Consider the following 24,198-nt stretch of genomic DNA (forward strand, 5'->3'; position numbering starts at 1 on the left):
AGTGACAGTATTGTCTTTTATATTCATGCTACCAAGACTGCCCCATTGCTCTGTCTAATTTAAGGCTTCATGAACCCTGAATTAAATGTTTGTAATGACTCCTTAATTTGAACTGATCACTGTGTTTTGCCGGGAAGAGCAAAGTCTTTTGATTTTCTTATATCGGTTAATGACTGGTTGCACCTGTTATGGGTGTTTTTAAATCGCCATTTTATGATTATTAAAAATGATAAGCAGCAATTGAGGAGCTTGGCAGCAGGTTCTGCTCTCCCATTTGAGGAAATGATTAGTCTTTCTGAGGGTGTTAAGTGGCAGCGGGGGTGTTTCTCAGGTCATCTTGGCTGACAGAAGTTGTCCTTCCTGCATGTGCTTATGTTGAAGGCCAGGTAGCTTTTCTCAGTACTGTGAGCTCAACATGAGCCCCTACACACACACACACACACACACACACACACACACACACACACACACACACCTAAGATGGTGCTAGCATATTACCCCCGCTTTGGTGTTGATGAAGTAAGGAGATCCAGCGGTGGAAGTTTCTGTTCAGTAATCAGAACTGTGAGCGTGAAGTATCGAGACTCCGACTTCTTTTATGTTTACAGTGTCTTTGCTGCTGTTGCAAGCTGCCAAGATGGGCATTTGCCAATCTATACACCTCATGTACAAACATCAGGGACTTGACTTGTTCTTATTTCTACCCTGCAAGGCTTCTAATCGGTACATTTTGAGCTCATTAGAAAGGCATTTTTCAAGCCTCAAGAGGCTTGAGGAGGTGGTGCGATCTCTTTCTGATATCTCTGAGGGAAGTGTTTATAGCCCATGTTTGGCAGCGTTGGCATGGTGCTTAACCCTCTCTCTCTTCCTCTGTCTGTGTCCTCTTTATTCTTCCTTTTCTGTTAAAAACGACACGTTCCTTTCACGAGCGTGTGTTCTGCGGCCTTGCCCGTGTGTAGCGTCTCCGGGCTACGAGGCTAAACTGACTTTTCTCGTTTGGACTCCCCTCCTCCCTCCTGCATGAGACAGACGAGTCAGGTGAGTTCGGGCAGGGGGTGTGGCCCCCGCCCCAGAGAGGCAGGTGTCAGCCAGCAGGTGTGTGTGTGTGTGTGTGTAGTTTTGTATGGGGTGGGGGGGGCGGGGGGGGGGCAGGAGGGTGGGGTCCTATGAATTACCCACCGTTAGTAATCAGTGAGTAGAGATAAGCATGAAGGTTTTTAACCTGCAGACTGTGGCTCCTGCAGCAGTTGTCTCCATTGGTGGAAACAGGAGAGGGAGGGGCCTGCCTTTTTGCCAGTCATGATATTTTTTCTCATGTGCTAGTGGAATAATTTTTCTCTGCTGAAAGCCTTGTTTTTGTTGTACAAAGGGTGTGCTTCATAATCTGTACTCTGTTTAAGATGCTGTTTTAAGGTTTCCTTGTATTTCTTTTTACTTAAATTATTATTATACCTATTATAGTAAAATTCTTACATGTGGTGGTTGGTTGTGAGGTGCTGGTGCATGTGGAATGAGATCACTAAGCTGATTTTGATTTTGTTTTGCCTTGTAGGGAATTTCGTAGCCATTTAGCTGGGCTTATGATTCTGAATAGGAGAATTACATTTTACACTTGGATTTTTCTTCACTCTTACATAGTATTTTTTTAATGTCATGATGTGTACACTGCGTGTGTGTTTGCACACGTGTGTGTGTGTGCTTGTGTCTGTATGTGCTTATATGCTTGTGTGTGGCTGCATACATGTGCGTGTGTGTGGGCGTTGAGTGCGTGTTTGTGCGCGTGTGTGTCTGCGTGTGTGTGTTGCCATCGAGCGCAGTGATACACGTGGAGATTATCAGAGCTATAAAAAGGCAGCTCTGCCTGCTCGCTCCTCTGACTGCGGGAATCTGGCTGCGTTTGTGGAATTTCTCACACCGAGTGGAAAATTACCATCAGGGATGCTGGAGAGGACTCCTGCAGGCTCTTTTACGCACTCACCATCACTGCTCTGAGGTTAAAAAAACAAGCAATTCAGGGAAGAAATCGCATGCAAACAGGCTCTCAGAGTTCAGACTCCCACCAGCTGAGCCGAGTTGCTGCTCCTCTGATTTCCGCCACTCCACCAGTGGTGGTGAGAGAGCGGTGGGCACGTGTGTAAAAGTGAGGTGCAGCGCTTGTGTCCCGAAATCTTTTGGTAGATGATTTGTAAACTCTGTTTTTTGCTCTGGATCACAGCATCTGCTAAGCAAATGAAACATGTTAAAGTTTTAAGCAGTGTGGCCCTGTATCATCCAAGCTGGTCCTTAGATCAAGAGTGTAGAATAAGTGTTGAGTAAGACTGAGATGACAAGCTCATTTGTGTATCGTTGTGTGTCCATAAACCAAATAATAACTCCAATCAAATTAAACCCGGTATAAGTACACTGAAGAAAAAAAAAATAATCACAAAGAGCTGTCAGTAATTATATTATATATATGTTGTATGTTATATATATATATATATTGTCCTAGCTTTGATGTTGAGTGATGGGAGAAGAATTGCTTCTCTTGGGGAATGGCTGTGCTCTTCTCTCAGGTGACGCAGTAGGTGACAGAGTTCCCTCAACCGTTTTCTGGAACAGATTTCTGCTGCTTCGTTAGACACCAGCTGAAAAACAAAACACTAGCACCCCAAGCAAGCGTGGGCTTGTGTCTGCTGCTCTGTATTCTGCTAATGGAGTGCACGCGGATCATTTTAACTTTGTCATTGTTTCTGAAGGCAAGACAGCACAGGCTGCATTAACTAAGGTGCCAGCTTTAAGTTAACCAAGTTTCCAATTTTTAATATGTCAGTACTGTAATCCGCCACTTAGTGCCAACTACCAGGCATAGAGTCAGTGGGGCCGTTTTTGAAGTTTCTGGTGAGACTCGGGTATCAAAAGCCTACACTTAAGGGGTCAGGGTTGGCCCTCTGACCAGAAGGCCAGAGATCCAGTGATGCTGGCAGTGGAGCTCTGAGGCAGGCAGTCTGGATCACAGGTGATGAGAACTGTGGGACAGAGAGCAAGCTCAGCAGCAGAGAGCAGACCCCAGTCCAGCACACAGGCACTCCGCTGCCAGCGGCTCAGAGGTCAAACGCAGGCTACATGCCAAACAAGGGGTCACTGCCATCGACTAGCTGCAGGGCCTTCCAGGGTCAGGAGAGGACACTTCCACGTGTCCTGGCCTCATGCTCTTTTCACGCAGGCGTAAAGTGCGTCGATGGGGGGTGTAATTACGGCTGGAAGTGGCTCGGCAGGGCTTGCTAATGCTTTACAGACCTCTTACCACTGTCAGTGTTTCTGTCCTTTTTTATGACTATGCAGTGATTCCTAACTTTTGCCTTCAAAAAAAAAAAAAGAAAAAGGAAAAGAGGCTGTATTGATAGATGTTTATTTCACCCCTCTGTGAGTGATCAAGCTGGTGAAAAACGTGCATTATCAGTGGAATGGGTGGAGTGGAAGTATCCGGCTGAGTTTATGGTCACTCTGAGTCTTATCGTTGCGAGAAGGATTAGAAAAGATAGCCACGTATCGAAAATATGGCGATTGCTTAATGGTTTATGGCTGCGCATAAAAACGCGCTTAAAAATGAAACAAAATGTGAAAAATAGCGTTCTGGGTGAACACAGCATGCAGGAGGCAAAGCCAGCATTGCTATCATTCTCCCATAGATTCCTGGTACTCCTCAGATTCCCTGTAAAAACTCCACCCTGGCTTCTAGTACTAGCAGGTGCTTTGAAGGTTGTTTTTGACCAATGTGTAGCTGTCATAGACTTGAGTGGAGTGTGTTTTACACTCATATCTTGTGTTTCGTTTGTTCTGTTGCAGTTTTAACATGCTGAGTTGAATATGTGCTTTTATATTTAAGTAGCATTAGTTCTAATGAAATGAAACCGTGTAGATTGTAAGTGTAATTGCTTATTTTTTCCACCTGCGAGAAGTGGTCTCACCCCTGGAGATTGGTGAGACTTTGAATGGCTATGTTGCTGTTTGAACATACCAACCAATTGTAAATCTAGGTTTAAATTTCTTGTCGTCTTTAACCAGAATGTAAATGTAAATATGTACAAATAAAATGTACTGCAAGCTTGGATGTGCGTTACATTATAATTGACTTTGATAACCGATGTTTTTTTTCAGCTGATGGTGTTGTGTTCCGTTTAAAGTGGGAGTAAAAGTGTTTTCCTCGTTTCCCTTTCTCTTTCTGACAGACTGCGCAGTGAATGTCCACAAGAGCTGCAGGAGCCTGCTTCCTGAGTGCAGCCGCAGTAAACGCAAGGTTACTACAGTCATACTCCCTCGTATTTAACCCCTTACTTTCCTCAGGTCTCCTCAGTGAGGCCTGTAGCCTGCAGACACATTCCTGCATAGCAGAGTCGCCGCATGGTGCAGCCCTGCAGTATCCTCAGCATGCTTATCCAATGTCCTTATCTATAACGACTTGCATAGCTTAGCTGTTTACATATTAGGACACTTGTGCAATGGCTGGATTGACGCTGGTTAGGACCCGCAACATTTGGCTCACAAGACCAGTCCTTTGTATACCGTGGCCTCCCGGTAAAGACCCGCGTAAGAGTATTGCTTCACTGCTTCCCCCTGTGAGGCCCTGCTCCCTCTCACAGCAGCCCAGACGCCTGCACTGTGACACACACATCCGGTGTGGAACCCTGGCGCTTTGGCCCTGTGGAAGCAGCAGTCCGAGCTGTAGAGAGCCCGGGGTTGCCAGGTCAAGTCCACAAATGCCCGTCTGGCAAAGCGTTTCACAGAATCCCGCTGCTGTGGAATTCCACACATAACACTGCAGCAGCAACGCAGAGCTTGCTGAGTTGCAAAATCAAGCCACCTCTGCATAATGCAGGCCCATTCACCATTTACATTGTTATAAAGAGGAGTATTTTTCTTTCGGTAGAGTCAGGAAACAGGTCTGACTTGAGTGGTGTAATCTGCTGAACCAGTTGGATGTCCTAAGCCACAAAATGCAGTTCTTTCCCTTTTCACATTTGTATTTTTTATTTTTGTATTTTTCTTTCTCTTTCATCTTTAGAAGTCAGGTGGCTTTGAAAGTTCCTTGTAGGCCCTCTGTGTTTGGTCTGCAGTATCAGTGTTCTGTACCCGTTTACTTGTAACTTAACAGTACCCAGAATACCAAGTGCTCAGCACAAGGCATGGAGGAGGCTTTAAAACTGCCCGTGTCTTTCTCTTTACAGGTAAAGGATTCCCCGTACAGAAGAACCGGAGCAGTCCAGAGTACAGTCCAGTTTTATAACCAAGGTGATGGGTCTTTAGCTATACATTCACACGGGATAGTATATGTGTAATTTCAGGGATGATTTGTCTATTTAGCTTTCGTCTAAATATTAAAATAATCTTTCTGATGTTTTCTTTGTTTAGTGAGTGAGTGAGGGAGTGAGTGAGGGAGTGAGAGTGAGTGAGGGAGGGGGTGAGTGAGTGACGGGGTGAGTGAATGAGTGAATGAGTGAGTGAGTGAGTGGAGTGAAGGAGGGAGTGAGTGAAGAAGTGAAGGAGGGAGTCAAGGAGTGAGGGATGGAGTGAGTGAGTGAGGAAGGGAGTGAAGGAGTGAGTGAGTGAGGTAGTGAGTGAAGGAGTGAGTGAGTGAGTGAGTGAGTGAGGGAGGGAGTGAGTGAGGGAGGGAGTGAGTGAGGGAGGGAGTGAGGGACGGAGGGAGTGAAGGAGGGAGTGAGTGAGGGAGTGAGTGAGTGAGTGAAGGAGGGAGGGAGTGAGTGAGTGAGTGAAGGCGTGAGGGAGTGAGTGAGTGAGTGAAGGAGTTAGTGAGGGAGTAAAGGAGTGAGAGATGGAGAGAGTGAGTGAGGGAGGGGGTGATTGAGTGAGGAAGTGAGGAAGTGAGTGAGGGAGTGAGGGAGTGAGTGAGGGAGTGAGGGAGTGAGTGAGTGAGGGAGTGAGTGAGGGAATGAGTGAGTGAGTCAGTGAGGGAGTGAGGAAGTGAGTGAGGAAGGGAGGCAGTGAGGAAGTGAGGAAGGGAGTGAGTGAGTGAGTGAAGGAGTGAGTGAGTGAAGGAGTGAGGGAGGGAATGAGTGAGTCAGTGAGTAAGTGAGGGAGTGATTGAGGGAGTGATTGAGGGAGTGATTGAGGGAGGGAGTGAGTGCGTGAGTGAGGGAGTGAGTGAGTGAGTGAGTGAGTGCGTGAGTGAGTGAGGGAGCGAGTGAGTGATTGAGGGAGTAAGTGAGGGAGGGAGTGAGGAAGTGAGTGAGGAAGGGAGTGAGTGAGGGAGGCAGTGAGTGAGGGAGTGAGGGAGTGAGTGAGGGAGTGAGTGAGGGAGTGAGTGAGGGAGCGAGGGAGCGAGTGAGGGAGCGAGTGAGGGAGCGAGTGAGTGAGCGAGGGAGTGAGGAAGTGAGGAAGTGAGTGAGGAAGGGAGGCAGTGAGGCAGTGAGTGAGTGAGGGAGTGAGTGAGGGAGTGAGGGAGTGAGTGAGGGAGTGAGGAAGGGAGTGAGGGAGGGAGCGAGTGAGTGATTGAGGGAGTGAGGAAGTGAGTGAGGAAGGGAGTGAGTGAGTGAGGAAGTGAGGAAGGGAGTGAGTGAGTGAAGGAGTGAGGGAGGGAATGAGTGAGTCAGTGAGTAAGTGAGGGAGTGATTGAGGGAGTGAGGAAGGGAGTGAGGAAGGGAGTGAGGAAGGGAGCGAGTGAGCGCGTGAGTGAGCGCGTGAGTGAGTGAGTGAGTGAGTGGGCGAGGGAGTGAGCGAGGGAGTGAGCGAGGGAGTGAGCGAGGGAGTGAGCGAAGGAGTGAGCGAAGGAGTGAGCGAGGGAGTGAGCGAGGGAGTGAGGGTGTGCGTGCGTGCGTGCGTGCGTGCGTCTGTGTGCGTGCGTGTGTCTGTCTGTGTGTGCGTGCGTGCGTGCGTGCGTGCGTGCGTGCGTGCGTGCGTGCGTGCGTGTGTGTGCGTGCCGCTCAGCCCTGTGGTAAAGTTGGCCCAGGCAGAGACCTGCATCCTCTGAGTGAGTGGAGCTGACGGTGGGCTCTGACCCCCTGCCTCTCTCCACAGCCCTGAGGGAGCAGCGGCACCTCGTCCTTCCATCAGCCCATGGCCACTCTGCCGTTCCCCACAGGCCAGGCATGACTCTCACCCCGCAAGGACACAGCACCCAGCCAGCCATGTCCGCCCACCACAGAGCCAGCTCTGGGTCAGTAACTCCGCCCCCAAGGATAATAAACCCTGCCCATTCATCATAAGCCACGCCCCCAGGCCCCACCCTCCCTGGAAGCACAGCTGAGTCTGCTGGTGAATGAGCCTTCAGCCTTCACCCTAACCACTCACTGCTGCTCTGCTCTCTCACATTTTGCCTCTCAGATTTCCTCCCTGTAACTTTCTCTGATCCGCACATGATCAGCTGGTGATGTGCGGCAGTGGTAGCACAGTGGTAAGGCGCAGGGCTTGTAACCAAAATGTTGCCAGTTTGATTCCCTGCTACGGCACTGCCGCTGTACCCTTGGGCAAGGTACTTAACCCACAGTTACCTCAGTAAATATCCAGCTATATAAATGGATAACATGTAAAAATTATAACGTATGTAAGTTGCTCCGGATGAGAGTGTCTGAAGTCATGATACGTATCATGATATTCCTGTATACGTGTAATACTGTGTTTGAAAAGCTGAGTAATGTTTCTCTCTCAGATCCATCCAGGGGGAGATGGATGAGGCTGACTCTACCAGATTCAAGCGCCTGGTTGAGGACACTGTCTCTCTCACTCCGTCCAGCGCCGAGTCCATCTCTCTGGAAGGTGAGTGTCCTGTCTGCCTGTCCTGCCTCTGTGATTGGCAGATAGAAGAGCGAATCAGAAGATTGAAACCTGGTTGAGATGTGGAGGTCATCATCATAAACTGTATCATAAGCTCCATTCCTGGAGGTGCAGATTCACCGTTTCTTTCTGTGTGGCTACTATTTTAATTTGGGAACGGTTGTCTGTGGAGTGAGTGTCGTGTGAAAGATCCATGCCAGCTTCAGGAGCCTGGTCATCATGCGTTATTTCAAAGGAGTGCTGATGGGAAGTGAAGTCCAGAGCCTGAGTAAACATACTTGTAAACCATTTGAAAAGGACTTCATTTCCCATCATTGCTGTTGCTTGACTGTCTCCTGTGTGTAGAGGACCAGTTTGCTGCATTAAGAGGAGAGCTGGAGTCCGAAGCTCAAGACTTTGAGATAGAATCCTGGAGCCTGGCTGTCGACCCCCAGTTCTCAAAGACCTACCACAAGGTGGCGATAAAGAGGCAAGATGTTATTTACGGTAAGTGACTTACAGCATGGAGATGTGTCTAATGTGATTCTGTGCTGACTGTGATGACGATGATGATGACTGGATGATGATGGCGTTGATGATGATGATGATGATCGTGATGGTGATGGCGTTGATGATGACGATGATGATGATGATGACGGTGATGACGATGACGGTACTGGTAATGATGATGATGATGGCGTTGATGATGATGATGATGGTGATGATGATGACGGTGATGATGGTGACGGTGATGATGATGACGGTGATGATGATGACGGTGTTGATGATGACGGTGTTGATGATGGTGATGATGATGACGGTGATGATGATGACGGTGATGATGATGACGGTGATAATGATGACGATGGCGTTGATGATGATGATGATGATGATGATGGCGTTGATGGTGACGGTGATGATGATGATGATGGTGACGATGATGATGATGATGATGATGCTGACGGTGATGATGATGATGATGGTGACGATGATGATGATGATGATGATGATGATGCTGACGGTGATGATGATGATGATGGTGACGATGATGATGATGATGATGATGATGATGATGATGATGCTGACGGTGACGGTGATGATGATGATGATGATGCTGACTGTGACGGTGATGATGATGACGATGCTGACTGTGACGGTGATGATGATGCTGATGCTGACGGTGACGGTGATGATGATGATGATGATGCTGACTGTGACGGTGATGATGATGCTGATGGTGATGGTGACGGTGATGGCTCAGAGCTGATCCAGACGGAGATGCACCACGTGCGCACGCTGCGGCTCATGCTGCAGGTGTATGCGGCGGAGCTGCGGGAGGTGCTGCAGCTGGAGGAGGAGAAGGTGGAGCGGCTCTTCCCGCAGGCCGAGAACCTCCTGCATCTCCACCGCCACTTCCTGCTCCGCCTCAAAGAGCGCCGCCGCGAGTCCCTGCAGCCGGGCAGCGAGCGCAACTACGCCATCCAGAGGCTGGGGGACATCCTGACCGCCCAGGTACCGCCAGCCCCACGCCTGCCCGCCTCACGGTCGCTAAAGGGGCGGGGCTAAAGCTGTGTCTGTCAGGGGGTTGGATGAATAGCCTGTCCTGCTGACATCACATGTCAGAACATGTCAGATAGTGTCCTTTTTACAAGGTTTAAATATAAATTTAAAAAGCTTGACTTTATTGTGGGAGTTCTCCTGTAAAGTGTTTTAAGGGCACTGCAAGGTACTGAGTTCTCAGCTCAGTCTTCTGGTGGCGGTACTAGGACACACAACACTGTCTATTTTGTCTGGGTGTGAAATATAGAAGAGAAATGTGTAATCTGTTGTGCCAGAAGGGTCAGGGTTCTTTTGCTGTAGTTTTCAGGGGAGACGGGTGACAGGCTGAAGGAGAGCTATGGGGATTTCTGCAGTCGCCACACTGAGGCCGTTGGCTACTACAAAGAACAGATGCAAAGCAACAAGAAGTTCCAGAACGTCATACGGGTAAGAGAATGAAGGAGTCTACAGTGCTGCTCCATTTCACTGTCACAGGGGATTCAATTTTAGTACACCTTTGTGTATGCTGTTATATTACGTATTTTTTTCCATGGAGAAACTAATACGCAATATTTGACCGTGTAGGTACAAAAACAATTAAAAATGAGGTAAGTAATCTCTTGTTTTTGTTTTTTTTTTTGTTTTGTTTTTTTCCACAGAAAATCAGTAACTTGTCCATAGTGCGGAGATTAGGGGTTCCGGAATGCATTCTCCTGGTGACGCAGCGCATCACAAAGTACCCAGTTCTGGTGGAACGCATTCTGCAGAACACTGAAGGTAATGAGTCCGGCACAGGCATAAGAGATCCATGCCCGCCTCCTGTATGTGTGTTATATGGTGTAATTATTATGATTATTAAATTAATTGTGTGCATTCACTGTGGTGAATCAAATCTCGATTCAGTTTGTTTAAGGAAATTGTAAATATATAATGGATAATGAGTAGAAGGGGCTTTGATTGGTTGGAATGAACAGTGGAGTCTGACAGCCCTGTGGCAGACGCAGGGTTTCTGCTTGGATTGCTGGGTTGAGGCTTTAACAATGCTTGCAGCTGGCACGGAGGAGCACCAGGAGCTGACGCAGGCCCTGGGCCTGATCAAGGACGTCATCACCCAGGTGGACGGCCAGGTGAACGAGTACGAGAAAGCTGTGCGGCTCAGGGACATCGCCGCCAAGATCGAGCCCAAGTCGCAGGGCAAGATCAAGGACGGCCGCGTGTTCCGCCGCGAAGACCTGACCCAGGGCCGCCGCCGGCTGCTGCACGAGGGAACCGTCAACTGGAAGGCCGCCTCCGGCAGGCTCAAAGGTGACCGCTGACCGACTGGGTTCGCCAGTCACCCAATCCCATTACATTCTGTAATACACATCACTCCTCAGTTCTGCTGTTAGATCTCCTGAGGTATCTCTTGAGACCATCTAGCACAGGGATGGTCAGTATCAGTTCTTGAAGGGATGTTTTCTTGTGTGTGTATGATTCCCTGCAAAACACATTAGTTAGATTGCCTAGTTAGAAACTGAACTTTTCTGGTGGTTGTAATTTAAAACAATATTCATACTAATGTAAAACAGTATTCATAGATAGTCCATTCAGTGTACTCCAGACTGAAAGGTCTGTCTGACATGTTGTTGAGGCTATAAGTTGTCTGACTTGCTGGCTCATTGTGAGCATTCTTGAAGGGGCGTGGTCTAAAGCAGAACATCCATAGCTAGCACAGCAGTGTAGACAGCACTGGAACTTCGTGTCACTACCCAGAACTGCTTAGACAAGTAAATAGGTCATTATTTAGAAAGTCTTTAGTATATGTATAACCTGGACTCCCTCCAGGACCGTGATAGCCTCTTCTTGGTCATCATTCCATATGAAAATCATCCTCAGGCTCCTGGCAAATTCTACTGCTGGGAAGCTCACCATGTCATAGGCTTCCATTGCTTCTCCTATTACAAGTTTACAGTTTGTTTCTGCATGCATCTGATTTGATTTGTTTATGAGTCATGAACTCTTCCTCTCTCCCTGCTGTAGATATCCTGGCTGTGCTGTTGTCAGATGTGCTTTTGCTGCTACAAGAAAAGGACCAGAAATATGTGTTTTCTACTGTGGTAAGCTGAACAGATGTCAATTTATTGATCTGTTTACAAACTATGCAAATTTAAACTAGCTTCACATAAAGGATTGCGTGTGAGTATTACTGTCTGTCTCTTTGCCTCTATGCATGTGTGTCTGTTTGCCTGTCCATTTCTTTATGTCTGACTGCTTACCTTTGTGCGCGTGTGCGTGTGCGTGTGCGTGTGCGTGCGCGTGCGTGCGTGTGCGCGTGCGTGTGTGTGTGTGTGTGTGTGTGTGTGTGTGTGTGCGTGTGTGTGTGTGCGTGTGTGTGTGTGCGTGTGTGTGCGTGTGTGTGTGCGCGTGCGTGTGTGTGTGCGCGTGTGTGCGCGTGTGTGCGCGTGCGTGCGTGTGTGTGCGTGTGTGTGTGCGTGTGTGTGTGCGTGCGTGTGTGTGCGTGTGTGTGTGCGTGTGCGTGTGCGTGTGTGTGTGTGTGTGTGTGTGTGTGTGTGTGCGCGTGCGTGCGTGTGTGTGCGTGTGTGCGTGCGTGTGTGTGTGTGTGTGTGTGTGTGTGTGTGTGCGTGCGTGCGTGCGTGTGTGTGTGTGTGCGTGTGTGTGTGTGCGCCGCTCCCCTGTCCTCCAGGATGGCAAGCCGTCAGTGATCTCGCTGCAGAAGCTGATCGTGCGGGAGGTGGCCCACGAGGAGAAGGCCATGTTCCTAATCTGCGCCTCCTCTGCCGACCCCGAGATGTACGAGATCCACACCTCCTCCAAGGAGGAGTGCGGCACCTGGATGGCCCTGATCCGGCAGGCCGTGGAGAGGTGGGTGCCCCTGGCATACTGCAGTGGGTACGCTAGTGCTAACGCTTACGTTAGGCTATGAACTAATGTGTACATGAGGTGTACACTAATGCTTCCATAAGCAGGCCCTCCCTACCCCCACCACCTCCATATAAACCTCTCGGCTGCTGTCCCCTTTAATAAGCCCCCCATTACATTACATTATGCTTTGGATAAAAGCGTCTGCTAAATGAATAAATGTAAATATAAATGTAAATGTTATTGTCATTTAGCAGACCCTCTTATCCAGAGGGACTTCCCTAGGTCAGTTTTTTTTTTTTTACATGTTATCCATTTATACAGCTGGATATTGATACTGAGGCAATTCTGGGTTAGGTACCTTGCCCAATGGTACAGCAGCAGTGCCCTAGTGGGGAAGTGAACGAGTAGCCTTCGGTTACGGGCCCTGCTTCTTACCGCTATGCTACTCTGCCGCCTCCTCTAAATAAGCCCTCCTTCTGTCGGCCCTCACAGCTGTCCCGATGTAGAGGAGGAACTCTTCAGCGAGCAGGAGGAAACCAGAGTCGCCCAGCTCAGGGAGCTCCAAGGCAAGTCCCACAAACGCAGGGAAGGGCTCTGTTGTAGTGCCTGTACCTTAACATTGTTTATGCCCTTATTTTTACCAAGCTATTTTTGGCCTTGGTGGTCCTCTGCTACTAGATGGCGCTTGTGCAGGGTTGATTTTGGTGTTCAGTTTGGATACCAGGTGGTGTTGAACTTTTTTGCTGTTAGGTTGGATCTCATTAATGCCAGGTTGTCTTTTTAACTGTGCCCACTAGCCCTTGAGGAAAAATTAAATGCCACCTTTATCTTAATTATCAAAATGGCTGCTCAAAGAGAAGTACCCATGTAGTTCATGCATTCAGACTAGCCACTTTCTCTTGCATGTGTCCTGGTCTTGTGGTAATCAGAGGTAACCAGCTTAGGGACAGGCGGCTTTAACAGTGTGCGTTTTCTGTGTTCTTAACAGAGCGTCTGACTCAGAAAGACCTGCAGATAATACACAGCCTGACGGAGAAACTGCAGATCTTCTCAGACATCGCTGCCATCGTCACCGGGGTGGAGGACGTCTCGGTCCAGTCTCGCCTCCTCCTGCGTGGCGATGCATCTGACCTCCAGCAGGGGGAGCAGCTTCTCCTGGGTGCCATCAGTGACGGTATGCCTCTGACCAATGGGAAGAGGAGGAGGGTTACCACGACTGTTAGGGTTTTTATTGTAGATCAGTGGCTGCAAAGACACCCTCCAAAATCTTTGATCTTTATAAAATGTGGATGATCTAAGACAGCAGTCAGTGAACAGGAGGATCCGTGCTTTTGATAAAGGTGTTGGCAGCATTGACCCAGTTGAACAACCTCCTAGACTCGAGTTAGTATGTTGATCTGACTGTGTACAAAATCAGTTGAAAGAATGTGCACTTTTGACCGCACCCTGGTCGTTCTGACGAAACTCGCCACCCTTACTTTTCCAGTGGAGGACCTGCAGAACCTCCTTATATCTGGCGTGAGAGAGAGTCCCTCACGCGTGGAGGGGTCCCAGGGTGGAGGGTCGCTGCCCAGGAGAGCGGACACCTTCGGGGGCTACGACAGCAACCCCACCTTCCTCAACAAGGGTACGGCCTGCTGTCTCTCCACCTCTCTACCTGCAGTTACCTGCACCTGTGCTTTTACCTGTACACGGGGGAGTGGAGTGGGGCCCCTTTCCGTCGCAGCTATGGCAGCAGTGAACAGTTTCAAATTATTTTATGTATTTCTATGCTTAGAGAACACTCTCATACAGCTTGCATTTTGTATTTTACATATAAATCTGTGTGTTTCTTTGAGTGGCCTCAGTGCATCACCCAGTGGTAAGTGAGCAGTGAGTTTGTGGTAGGGCTTCAGTAGTGTTATGATCACACTCACTGGTCTGGGAGTGTTATCCTGGTCTGACACTGTTGCTGATTCAACTTGAATGGATACACTTATCTTCTATCGCGGTGGAAGTCGCTCTGGATAAGAGCGTCTGCTAAATGCACGTAATGTAATGTAAAGAGCAGGGTCACATCAACCTGCAGCCTCTCTCCCTGTACTGCTGCCCATGCTGGTGCACACAGTGACAGGTTTGGCAGCCCTGTGCCCAGGACTCAGCTCACTTACAGCAGAAATGAGCCTGTCCAACCCCGACCTCTCTCTCTCCAGCCGGGACAGGCGGCGGCGTGTGGAAGAAGACGTGTGGCGGGGACAGCGTGACCCGGGAGAGGGGCCAGAGAGCCCGCTCTGACCCCCTGCTGAAGGAGCTCCACGCTCAGGACGGCCAGGAGCAGCTGGTGGGCCTCGCTCCTCTGTATCACATTCTGCTACTATTACAGTATTGCCTGCTGTTATAATATAATCTAATGGTACATTCTGATTATTGATTTACCCAGTTTTACATTATTACAGTGTTATTTAGTAATCCTCTGTAATGCCGGATAAAGCAATAATAATATTGCTTTTGCTGTTATTTCAATATTAGCTGCATTATTACTATTGCTGTACACAGTGCAGTTCTAGGCTGTCCTGTATGAATATTGATGAGAAGCGATGTGACTTCTTCATTTTCGGTTAGTGGGTCAGTTTGTGAGAGCTGGATATTCAGTCTTGATCAGCATTATTATCATGATCTCATCCCCATTTAATGAACGAGATTATGGTCAGTCCCTTGAGGGTGACGGTTTTGTGATGGTCCAGGCCCTGTCTGTCCTGTGTCTCCCCCCCCCCCCAGGTTGATGAAGGCACAGGAACCAGCTGGAACCCCATCTGGTCTAACTCCTTTCCAGAGGAAGAGGTGGGAACCGCCTGAGTAATGGTCTTCAGTACCAACCAGTCACTTACCAATACAGTCACATTTTATTTTGATTGGTCTGTGTGATCATGAAAGATCTGTGTTCCTCAGTTTAGCATTGGTTTTATGTGTGGGGATCTACTGCTGGGTGGAAACTACCTTCAGTTATGAGAGTGTATTGTTCCAGTTGTTACAAGTGCAAGCTGCTTAATGCTTAAATGAACTGGACCACAGCCCACACACACACACACACACACACACACACACACACACACACACACACACACACAGACACACACACACACACACACACACACACACACACACACACACACTCACACTCACACTCACACACACACACACACACACACACACACTCACACTCACACTCACAGACACTCACAGACACACACACACACTCACAGACACACACAGACACTCACAGATACACACACACACTCACAGACACACACTCACACTCACACTCACACACACACACACTCACAGACACACACACACACACACACACACACACACACACTCACACTCACAGACACACACACACACTCACAGACACACACAGACACACACTTTGAATTTCAAAAGCTATATGGGGATTTCACTGTCCAAGATCAACAGATTCTATGTGGCTGTCAGTTTGTTCACTGTGAAAAAATGATGCCCTGTTTGCACATTAAGCACTTCCCTAAGTCCATTACTTAAGCATAATTTTTTGTCCTTATTCCTTGCATCTTTCTTTCCGCAGTTTTTTGACCGGGTGTTGACGCTGTCACAGAGGCTTTACACCTTAAAGGTAAAATCCTTCACTTGTTTGAAAGCTATTCCAAGCTTACCAAAACCCCAGTCCTGCCTGAGTCGCTCCCTACTTTCACTATCAATATCCTGGGCCGAAATGTTCGGGTGGCTGTCTGATCTGTGAACCTGTGAACTGAGCTTGTGAAAGGGCACAAGAAGAGACCCATAGAAGAGTGCACACCTCTGTATTTCCATTTCATCCAAACAACCCAGTCCTTCTTTTTAAGTGGAGAAATTCAAACCCTTCCTCAGTTGCGTGTCTGGGTGCGTTGAGAGTTTGTAACCCCCCCTCTCTGCCCCCCCCCCAGGCCATCGTGGTGCAGCAGGACACGCAGATGGAGCTGCAGCGGGCGCTGGGCTCGGAGCGGGACGGGGGGCGGGGGGCGGCGGCCCGCCTGCGGGGCAGCTCGCTGCTGGAGCAGGAGAAGCAGCGTAACCTGGAGCGGCAGAAGGAGGAGGTGGCCAGCTTCGAGCGGCAGCGCGCCCGGTTCCGGCAGGAGTGCGCCCAGTGGGAGCGAGAGAGGGAGCAGCAGGCCCGGGACGCCGAGGCCCGGGCGGCCCAGCTGCGGGAGCAGGAGGACGGCTGCCTCAGGGCGAAGGCCGAGCTCGAGGAGGAGAAGCGCGAGCTCAAGAGCAAGTGGGAGGACTACCAGAAGGACCTGGAGAGGCTGCGGGAGTCCACCCGCTCCGTGGAGAGGGACAGAGAGCAGCTGGACAGGGAGAGAGAGCAGTTCGAGCAGCAGAAGAGGCTCAAGAAGTCCGCCTCCAACCTTGGCTCACAGGTGAGTGCATTACATTATCCAGGGCAACTTTCACAGCGAGGTGACAGCATACCAGTAGAGGGCAGTGTTTCCAACTTTGCAATTTTCATACGTTTGTACCTTTTCTTCTGAGTGCACTCAGGGACATATGGAGTGTTTTGTGACTTTGCAAAGTGACTGCATTAAATCAGCATTTTTACCAGTCGTTTTGGTTCGTCTTGTTTGTAAAACCCAGTGTTATTACAGTCCTGCAAGTCCAGGATCAGGCCCCACCTCTGCTCTATGTTAGATAGAAGAAAGACAGATACAAAGAAGAATCGTGGCACTTACATAGTTACATCGCAACCTGTAACTTGGCCGTGTGCATGTAATGATGTAGTTTAAATGCCTTCTTCCATCCTCTCTCATCCTCCTGCTCAGGGCCTGCCTCACGCCACCATCTTTAACGGTGACATTCTGCTGGGCCCCAAATCCGGGGACCCAGTCCCCGTGCCCCACCTGCGGCCCGCCCTGTCCGTCACGCCCGCCGACTACGCCGAGCGGCCGCCCGAGGTGCCGCGGCGGCGCGAGAGCATGGCCCCCGTCCCGCCCAAGCCGGAGGTGCCCCTGCACCTGCACAGCACCAGAAACCAGGGCCACAAGCAGGGCGCCGTGCAGCAGCAGATCCCCACCAAGCTGGCGGTCAACACGCGCAAGGAGAAGGGCGGCAAGAAGAGCTCCCAGCGCACCGAGAGCTCCGGTAAGACTTCCCTAAGAATCCCCTCCTTCAAATACAGCTGTGGTACAAGCTCCTACCGTAAACACAGCTCAGAGCTCCCATCTCACATACAGCTCAGGTAAGGCCCCCCCCCCAACACCTGCAGCTCAGGTAAGGCCCTCCCCCCCACACCTGCAGCTCAGGTAAGAGCCCCCCCCACACCTGCAGCTCAGGTAAGGCCCTCCCCCCCACACCTGCAGCTCAGGTAAGGCCCTCCCCCCCACACCTGCAGCTCAGGTAAGGCCCTCCCCCCCACACCTGCAGCTCAGGTAAGGGTCCCCCCCACACCTGCAGCTCAGGTAAGGCCCTCCCCCCCACACCTGCAGCTCAGGTAAGGGTCCCCCCCACACCTGCAGCTCAGGTAAGGCCCTCCCCCCCACACCTGCAGCTCAGGTAAGGGTCCCCCCCACACCTGCAGCTCAGGTAAGGCCCTCCCCCCCACACCTGCAGCTCAGGTAAGGCCCTCCCCCCCACACCTGCAGCTCAGGTAAGGGTCCCCCCACACCTGCAGCTCAGGTAAGGGTCCCCCCACACCTGCAGCTCAGGTAAGGGCCCCCCCCACACCTGCAGCTCAGGTAAGGGTCCCCCCACACCTGCAGCTCAGGTAAGGCCCTCCCCCCCACACCTGCAGCTCAGGTAAGGGCCCCCCCCCACACCTGCAGCTCAGGTAAGGGTCCCCCCACACCTGCAGCTCAGGTAAGGCCCTCCCCCCCACACCTGCAGCTCAGGTAAGGGCCCCCCCCACACCTGAAGCTCAGGTAAGGGTCCCCCCCACACCTGCAGCTCAGGTAAGAGCCCCCACCACACCTGCAGGTCAGGTAAGAGCCCCCACCACACCTGCAGCTCAGGTAAGAGCCCCCACCACACCTGCAGCTCAGGTAAGGGTCCCCCCACACCTGCAGCTCAGGTAAGAGCCCCCACCACACCTGCAGTTCAGGTAAGAGCCCCCACCACACCTGCAGCTCAGGTAAGAGCCCCCACCACACCTGCAGCTCAGGTAAGGCCCCTCCCCCCCACACCTGCAGCTCAGGTAAGAGCCCTCCCCCCCACACCTGCAGCTCAGGTAAGAGCCCTCCCCCCCACACCTGCAGCTCAGGTAAGAGCCCTCCCCCCCACACCTGCAGCTCAGGTAAGAGCCCCCACCACACCTGCAGCTGAGGCACGCCTGCAGCCAAAGTGAGAGCGCTGCAGTGCTGTTCATCTCCTGGTTTTTAAGGTGTGCTCTCCCTCTCTCACAGCCTCCCTGGACTTCAGGCAGATGCTGCCGATGAAGCTGTCCGGCAAAGAGGATGGGAGTCTGAGAGGGAGGAGGTCAGTCAGTCCTCACCAACCGTACCAGCCAGGTAAGACTGTCCTGCGTAGCGTAGTCTGTGTCACAGTCCCTTCATAGTGTTTCCCTGCACACCCTGCTGGGGAGAGATGGTAGAAACTATGGTAATGGTGGAAGGTAGAAACTGTGGTAACTTGCGTTAATATTTGGACTTACTCTTTTTATGTAAATGTTAATTTTAGCATGCTGTTAGGTCAGTGAGCCCATTGAATTTGTCTCTCTCTGACGTGGCTCTGCAGACCCTGTGCCTCAGCCAAACAGCTTCCCAGACCTCCCGCCCCCTCCCCTGCCTGCCCACTCCCCCAGCTTCCGAAAGAACAGCGGCCCAGCCCCGCCCTACAAGGTCGCGGAGGAAGTCGCCAAGGAGGACGTCATCTTTTTCTGACCCCCGGCGGCCTCCCCCGCCCCGCCTCAGCCCTGCCACACTGCACCATGGGAAACGGAGGCAGAGGGAGCCAGCAGCGGTCAGCAGGGGCCGCCCTGACAGTGTCACGTAACACTGTGGTTCTGAGAACAACGTTCCAGCGAACTGATGCCTTTTCTCTCAGCAAAAGAACACTGGCATGGTTTATTTTTATTATTATTACCTTTTTTTTAAAGTTTATTTTTCCAAGAATGTATTTTTATGATACCATTGCTGTTCCCATGGTGACGAGGCCAATTACTGTGTTTTAAATAATCGTTTTCCCTCACAGGGAAAGGGAGCAGAAAGAAAGAAATGACTTCCCCAAGTGAGAAAGGGTTGCTTTGTCTTACCCACTGCTCTCTGAAAGGTACTGCCTCCAGCATCTGGACAGAGGCCTTGCAGAGGTAACCCTGCTGAGTGGTACAGGAGGGGAGCATTTGGAGAGAGCGCCCCCTGTCTGAGGACCAAAGAGGTACGACAGATGCATTAATCCCACTTCAGCAGAGTTCCATCAATTTTTGCACACTGTAAATACATCAGCAAGCAACCAGGCACGGGCAGCAAAGCAAGGAAAGCTGTATCTTTTAAGGCATGGCTGTGCCATTTGTTTTATGTTTTAATAAGGAATTTAAAATAAAATACACCAGTTTATGTACTTGACGAATGTGCTTTCAGGACTTTACTTGTAAATTTTTTAATTAACTGTACTTTAGATAATAGCATCCTCATTCATGAGATTCCCTGATTTTAAGCCTTTTTCTGGAATTAAGTGGTTTCTGGGTACGCTGCAGATAAACTTTTCCAGGTGCCTCTCTTCAGTCTTAATTCATGCTCGAGGTGTTTCTAGATACTTTCTGCATGGATCATTTTCATTTCACAGGAAGCACCTCAGTCCGCCTGTACTGGTGTAGATTTCCAAGCAGACGCAAGTATCTTAGTTTGTGTAAAAAAAGGTTTTCAAAATGTATACATGTACATTATAATGTGCTTTCGTAAAAAATAACATATGCTTGCCTCAACATAATGATACACAAATCCTGAGAGTCCAAACTACTGTAGAACCCAAATCAAAACTAGTGTAGCGAGGATGGTGACTGCCACAGCATTAATAACTATCAGCCATTTGATTTTTTTTTTTATTGTTTTGTACCATTAAACCACTGTTGTTTTTGACCAGTATCTCAACTGGTATAATACTGTGTGCCATTGACTCCAAATTTTATTTTGTACATATTGTGTATATGTGTATATATATATGTATATTATAGTGTATATGGTTATGAAGCTCATTGTTTGTAGAGTGTACGGTGGTTGCCAGCGCTGGCCAACCCCAGCAGGAGATGCAGTCTCAACAGATTGGGGTTGCCAGGTGAAGGGTAGCAGTGGGGAAACGAGGCTTTGTGAACTCCCAAACTGGCAGTGACAGCTTCAAAGGTGTTAGCGATTGCCTGGTAACTCATGAAACCTCACTCTCCCTCACTCTACGCCATCTGCTAGATCTGGAAGATCGTTGTACATATTGCCAGGGACTCTTCCTGCTGAGGACTGTCCCCTAGATCCCATCGAACCTGCCAAGTCACGGTTGTGTTAGCGATGCTGGGAAAAAACCCCAAATCCCCTCAGACCAAACCCGAGCCATATAATATTAAAGTCAGGTAGTCCTCCACACAGGTTGATGGTTTGCTTTGAATCCACATTGTAATGTGACTCTGGAATAATACTGTAAATTTAAATTGACCAGCTCTTTCCCTGGAGATGACTTGACAGGTTTGGTTGAATCCAGGGCTTCATTATGGTGGAGGAATGGTATATCCTAACAGGGCTGTCTTCACTGGAGCATATAGGTCTCTCCACTTCCCTGCCTCTGTGGCATCTGTATAAACTACTGTACAAGACTACCATAATGATCATAATATTGAGAGATTTAAGATGTATATACCTCCATTTTGTTGATTATTTATTTTCTCAATGATTGGGTCTTGATGTGTGTTTGATTATGCTGGATTAAAGAGTTGCTCTTGGTGTTCTTCTGTCACCTGGAATTGTTGGTGAATATTTACAAAAAACACAAAAACTGGCATTCATGCTTTTTTTTGGGTATGTGACCATTTTGAAATGACCACTTGTATGTGTGAACCTGCAACCAGGTTTTGTAATGTTCTTACTGTGCGTGCTTCAGGAATCTAGTTGGTTAACCAAAGAGACATTTACTGAACAGTGCATTTGGAAAGTCTCTGTTTTTTTTTTTGTTTTTTTTTTTAGGGGGCTTGGTCCTCTCGTCATTCTCCACACGCAAAACTCATTGGGATACTGGCCTCTTGGCTGGTGTAAATAATGAAAAGATGATGGATCATAAATGGTGGGAGGCTGTAGCAGAATGATAGTTTGAATCTGTTTCAGAGCCCCCCCCCCCCCCCAATGTACCACCGTCCTATGGTCCGTCCCTCATCTGAACTGCCAAGCACTTTAATTTCTGGATGATCGACAAGCTTCAGTCATCCAACCCCTTGAAACCACAGACATTCACACCTTAAGAGCACCTGCCGGAAAAGGAAAAAAAAATTATGGCTGCTTGCTTGAAGCTGTGCCCTTGCCTTTTAAAGAAACATTGTCACATGTACATAAAGGAGGATGTGATGTGAAATATGCATGTTATTATTTTTACCTTTAAATATTTCTTTTTCCTTTTTGTTGGGTGCTTTATGTACAAACATTTGGGACAGCTCAAGCTGAAAGAAATGGAGAGCTTTCCATGTACTGCCTACCACGCTGTAGCCATTTTCAGACAGCAGGATAATTGCTTGTGGGCCTTGTGCACCCGTTTGACAGGTGTTTCATGAAATCTGTAGCATAACCAACAGTGATTTCTAAAATGTTTTTAACCAGATTTTATCAATTTCAAGACATGCAAACCTGGGATCAAACATGCCTGATACTTATTTAGTAAAGTGTTTACAGTAAAGTAATCAAGGTGGTGACTGTTTTTGTCTATATTCACATTGTGTGCTGCCTACAGTAAGAAGCAGAGCTATGAAGAGGATTCATACAGTGTTGTGGATGGTAGTCATGATCATACCACCAGTCATTGCCTAATTAAAGATCAAAGATAAGGAGAGTTTTAAATAACATTTAACAGCCCTGAATTAGACTTTTTATTCCACCCCTTTTTTGAGGCACAATGATTTTAAAACATGCTCAGTTGCAACAGTGGTGCCTTTGACACTCCCTGCTAATGGATCTGTCACATGAGAGGTCTGAACTGCTGAGTGACGTTGGCGGTGACTAATGCTTCATGGTGCCAGGATCTTCTGCTTCAGTTCTGAATGTGAAAGGGCTAGTGTATGGGTGAAGATCTAGTCACAGTGTGGTTTTAAACAGTTACAACAGCCAGTAGTCATAACTATCTAGATGCCTGTGTCCACCTCCCTTTTTTTTGTTTCATTTTAGTTTTCAGATTAGTGCTCAGGTACTCGTAACAACACTGTCATGAGCTCCAGCTTAACCCAAAGGTGAGTACATTTAGGAAGAACTGTTCACCGGTGACCCTGGTTTGAACTGCCATATCCATTAGCCCTCCAAAATGGGGTTAGGGCAATTCAGCCTCTTAGAGGAGAGTGTTTCATCTCCTGTTTTTGACACTCGCAAGCCTCTGTTGGCTGAGGTACAGTAAGTTCTTTGTCCTAAATCTGAGTCGGTCTCTTGAGGAAATTTCTCAAGGGATGGAAAAGAAAGTCCTCCCATCTGTGCTGTACCAATCCAGTTGAATTTGTGGGGAAATATCTGTGACAGTTTTTTGACTCCTTAGCTGTGATGTCAGTACACACCCTGGCCAGTTAACCTAATTTGTATTAAGATATGCGCCGGGCAAGTTGTCAAACTCAGGATTGGGAATCGCACTCCCCTCTCTCTGCCACACTATTTATTCAAAAACAATGGTGGGCTTGTTTTTTTTTTTTTCTTCCTGAGTTTGAATGGTATGCCTCAGCGCTGATGTTTGACACATGGGAGATGTTGAATTGGCAGAAATGTATACTGTGTACACAGTGCAATCTTCAGGGGGGCCTGAAAATCCATGTATGCACATGTATTTTTAAAATATTGTCTCTCAGAAGTATACATCCGCATCTGTGTTCATGGAAAATCGCCAACCATATTGCTGTTCAGTAATATGTCCATATGCAAGGATGTGGAGTTTTGTACCCATATAGATTTAAAACATTTAAATGTACCTATAAAAGTTTTTGGACAGTAACCTACTGTCCCTCTGTCCTTAAAAAATTGACTCTTTTTTTTTTGTCTTTTACAGGAAGCAAACTGTCTTTCTTGTTAGCAGGAGGCAGCACAAAGGAATTTCAGATTCTTCAGGCTGTTCTTCAGTGCTGTACTTCTGCGCTGAATTTACGGCAGCCTGTCTGCATTTGCCATCGCGTCAGTTAGAAAGGTACTGTGTGAGGAACTGACGCGCCCTCGAACACAGCTGCTCGCGGCGTGCTCCTGCTGTTGTTCCTTGTTAGATGTATTTTTGTACTCTTACTTTGAGTCACTCAGGAGAAGTATGCCGACAAACTCTAAACCGGGAATCCCACCCACTCCCCACGATTAACAGCCCTCCGCGCCAGGAGCTTTTCCTAAAATCTCACAGGAGCACACAACGCTGATGTTAGTTGGGGAGGTGGGTGTTGCCCCAGGACATCCAAACAAAGATGCTTTTCATACCCTCTCCCCCCAGTATCCCCCCCCCTCCCCCCCAGAGTCTAAGCAGATGCAGTTAGACACAAGCATCTCTGTGCGGGTGCTGGGTACTTTCTAATTGGATAAACTCTGCACAACTGCCCATCACACTTCACCACTGGCTCCCACCAATCAGACTCCACGGATTGTATATTTAGTTCTCTTTCTGTCCCAACATCCCAGCTCAGGTCAGATACATGACATTGCAGCCGTACAACAGCTCTGTACAGGAAACCTAGGAGTCAAGGAGTCTGTCCTTTTCTAGGTATTACACAATGAAACTGGAGAATCCAGGGGAAAAAATACTGTTTTCTGAGAATACAAACATCTTACCCGTTTTGACAGTTGAGGACAGCTCTCCTCAGAGTTTAACATCACACGCATCCCCACAAAAAGGTTAAACTGCGACGGCCACACAAGAGACGGAGAG

General features: G+C 48.8%; 1 protein-coding gene across 6 annotated transcripts in view; it reads left to right on the top strand.

Moving 5' to 3' along the window:
- The window catches only part of LOC118795581 (rho guanine nucleotide exchange factor 18-like), a 37,277-nt gene extending 14,049 nt beyond the window's left edge, over window positions 1–23,228 (top strand). For 4 of the 6 annotated variants that reach the window (XM_036554163.1, XM_036554165.1, XM_036554164.1 and 1 more), the window contains exons 9-29: window positions 4,212–4,279; window positions 5,208–5,271; window positions 7,015–7,153; window positions 7,646–7,752; window positions 8,116–8,256; window positions 9,011–9,261; window positions 9,610–9,735; window positions 9,948–10,065; window positions 10,339–10,593; window positions 11,308–11,384; window positions 11,972–12,150; window positions 12,643–12,716; window positions 13,139–13,324; window positions 13,637–13,777; window positions 14,343–14,470; window positions 14,908–14,970; window positions 15,734–15,781; window positions 16,092–16,565; window positions 16,965–17,283; window positions 18,540–18,644; window positions 18,871–23,228. In XM_036554163.1, the coding sequence (XP_036410056.1) occupies window positions 4,212–4,279; window positions 5,208–5,271; window positions 7,015–7,153; window positions 7,646–7,752; window positions 8,116–8,256; window positions 9,011–9,261; window positions 9,610–9,735; window positions 9,948–10,065; window positions 10,339–10,593; window positions 11,308–11,384; window positions 11,972–12,150; window positions 12,643–12,716; window positions 13,139–13,324; window positions 13,637–13,777; window positions 14,343–14,470; window positions 14,908–14,970; window positions 15,734–15,781; window positions 16,092–16,565; window positions 16,965–17,283; window positions 18,540–18,644; window positions 18,871–19,016 (3,209 nt within the window). In that variant the 3' untranslated portion in view covers window positions 19,017–23,228. The remainder of the gene's footprint in view (window positions 1–4,211; window positions 4,280–5,207; window positions 5,272–7,014; window positions 7,154–7,645; window positions 7,753–8,115; window positions 8,257–9,010; window positions 9,262–9,609; window positions 9,736–9,947; window positions 10,066–10,338; window positions 10,594–11,307; window positions 11,385–11,971; window positions 12,151–12,642; window positions 12,717–13,138; window positions 13,325–13,636; window positions 13,778–14,342; window positions 14,471–14,907; window positions 14,971–15,733; window positions 15,782–16,091; window positions 16,566–16,964; window positions 17,284–18,539; window positions 18,645–18,870) is intronic. The other 2 variants (XM_036554168.1, XM_036554169.1) reach the window with 2 other exon arrangements.
- The last annotated feature ends 970 nt before the right edge of the window (window positions 23,229–24,198 follow it).

Source organism: Megalops cyprinoides, chromosome 20 (assembly GCF_013368585.1).
Source record: "Megalops cyprinoides isolate fMegCyp1 chromosome 20, fMegCyp1.pri, whole genome shotgun sequence".
In the NCBI taxonomy this organism is placed as follows: Eukaryota; Metazoa; Chordata; class Actinopteri; order Elopiformes; family Megalopidae; genus Megalops; species Megalops cyprinoides.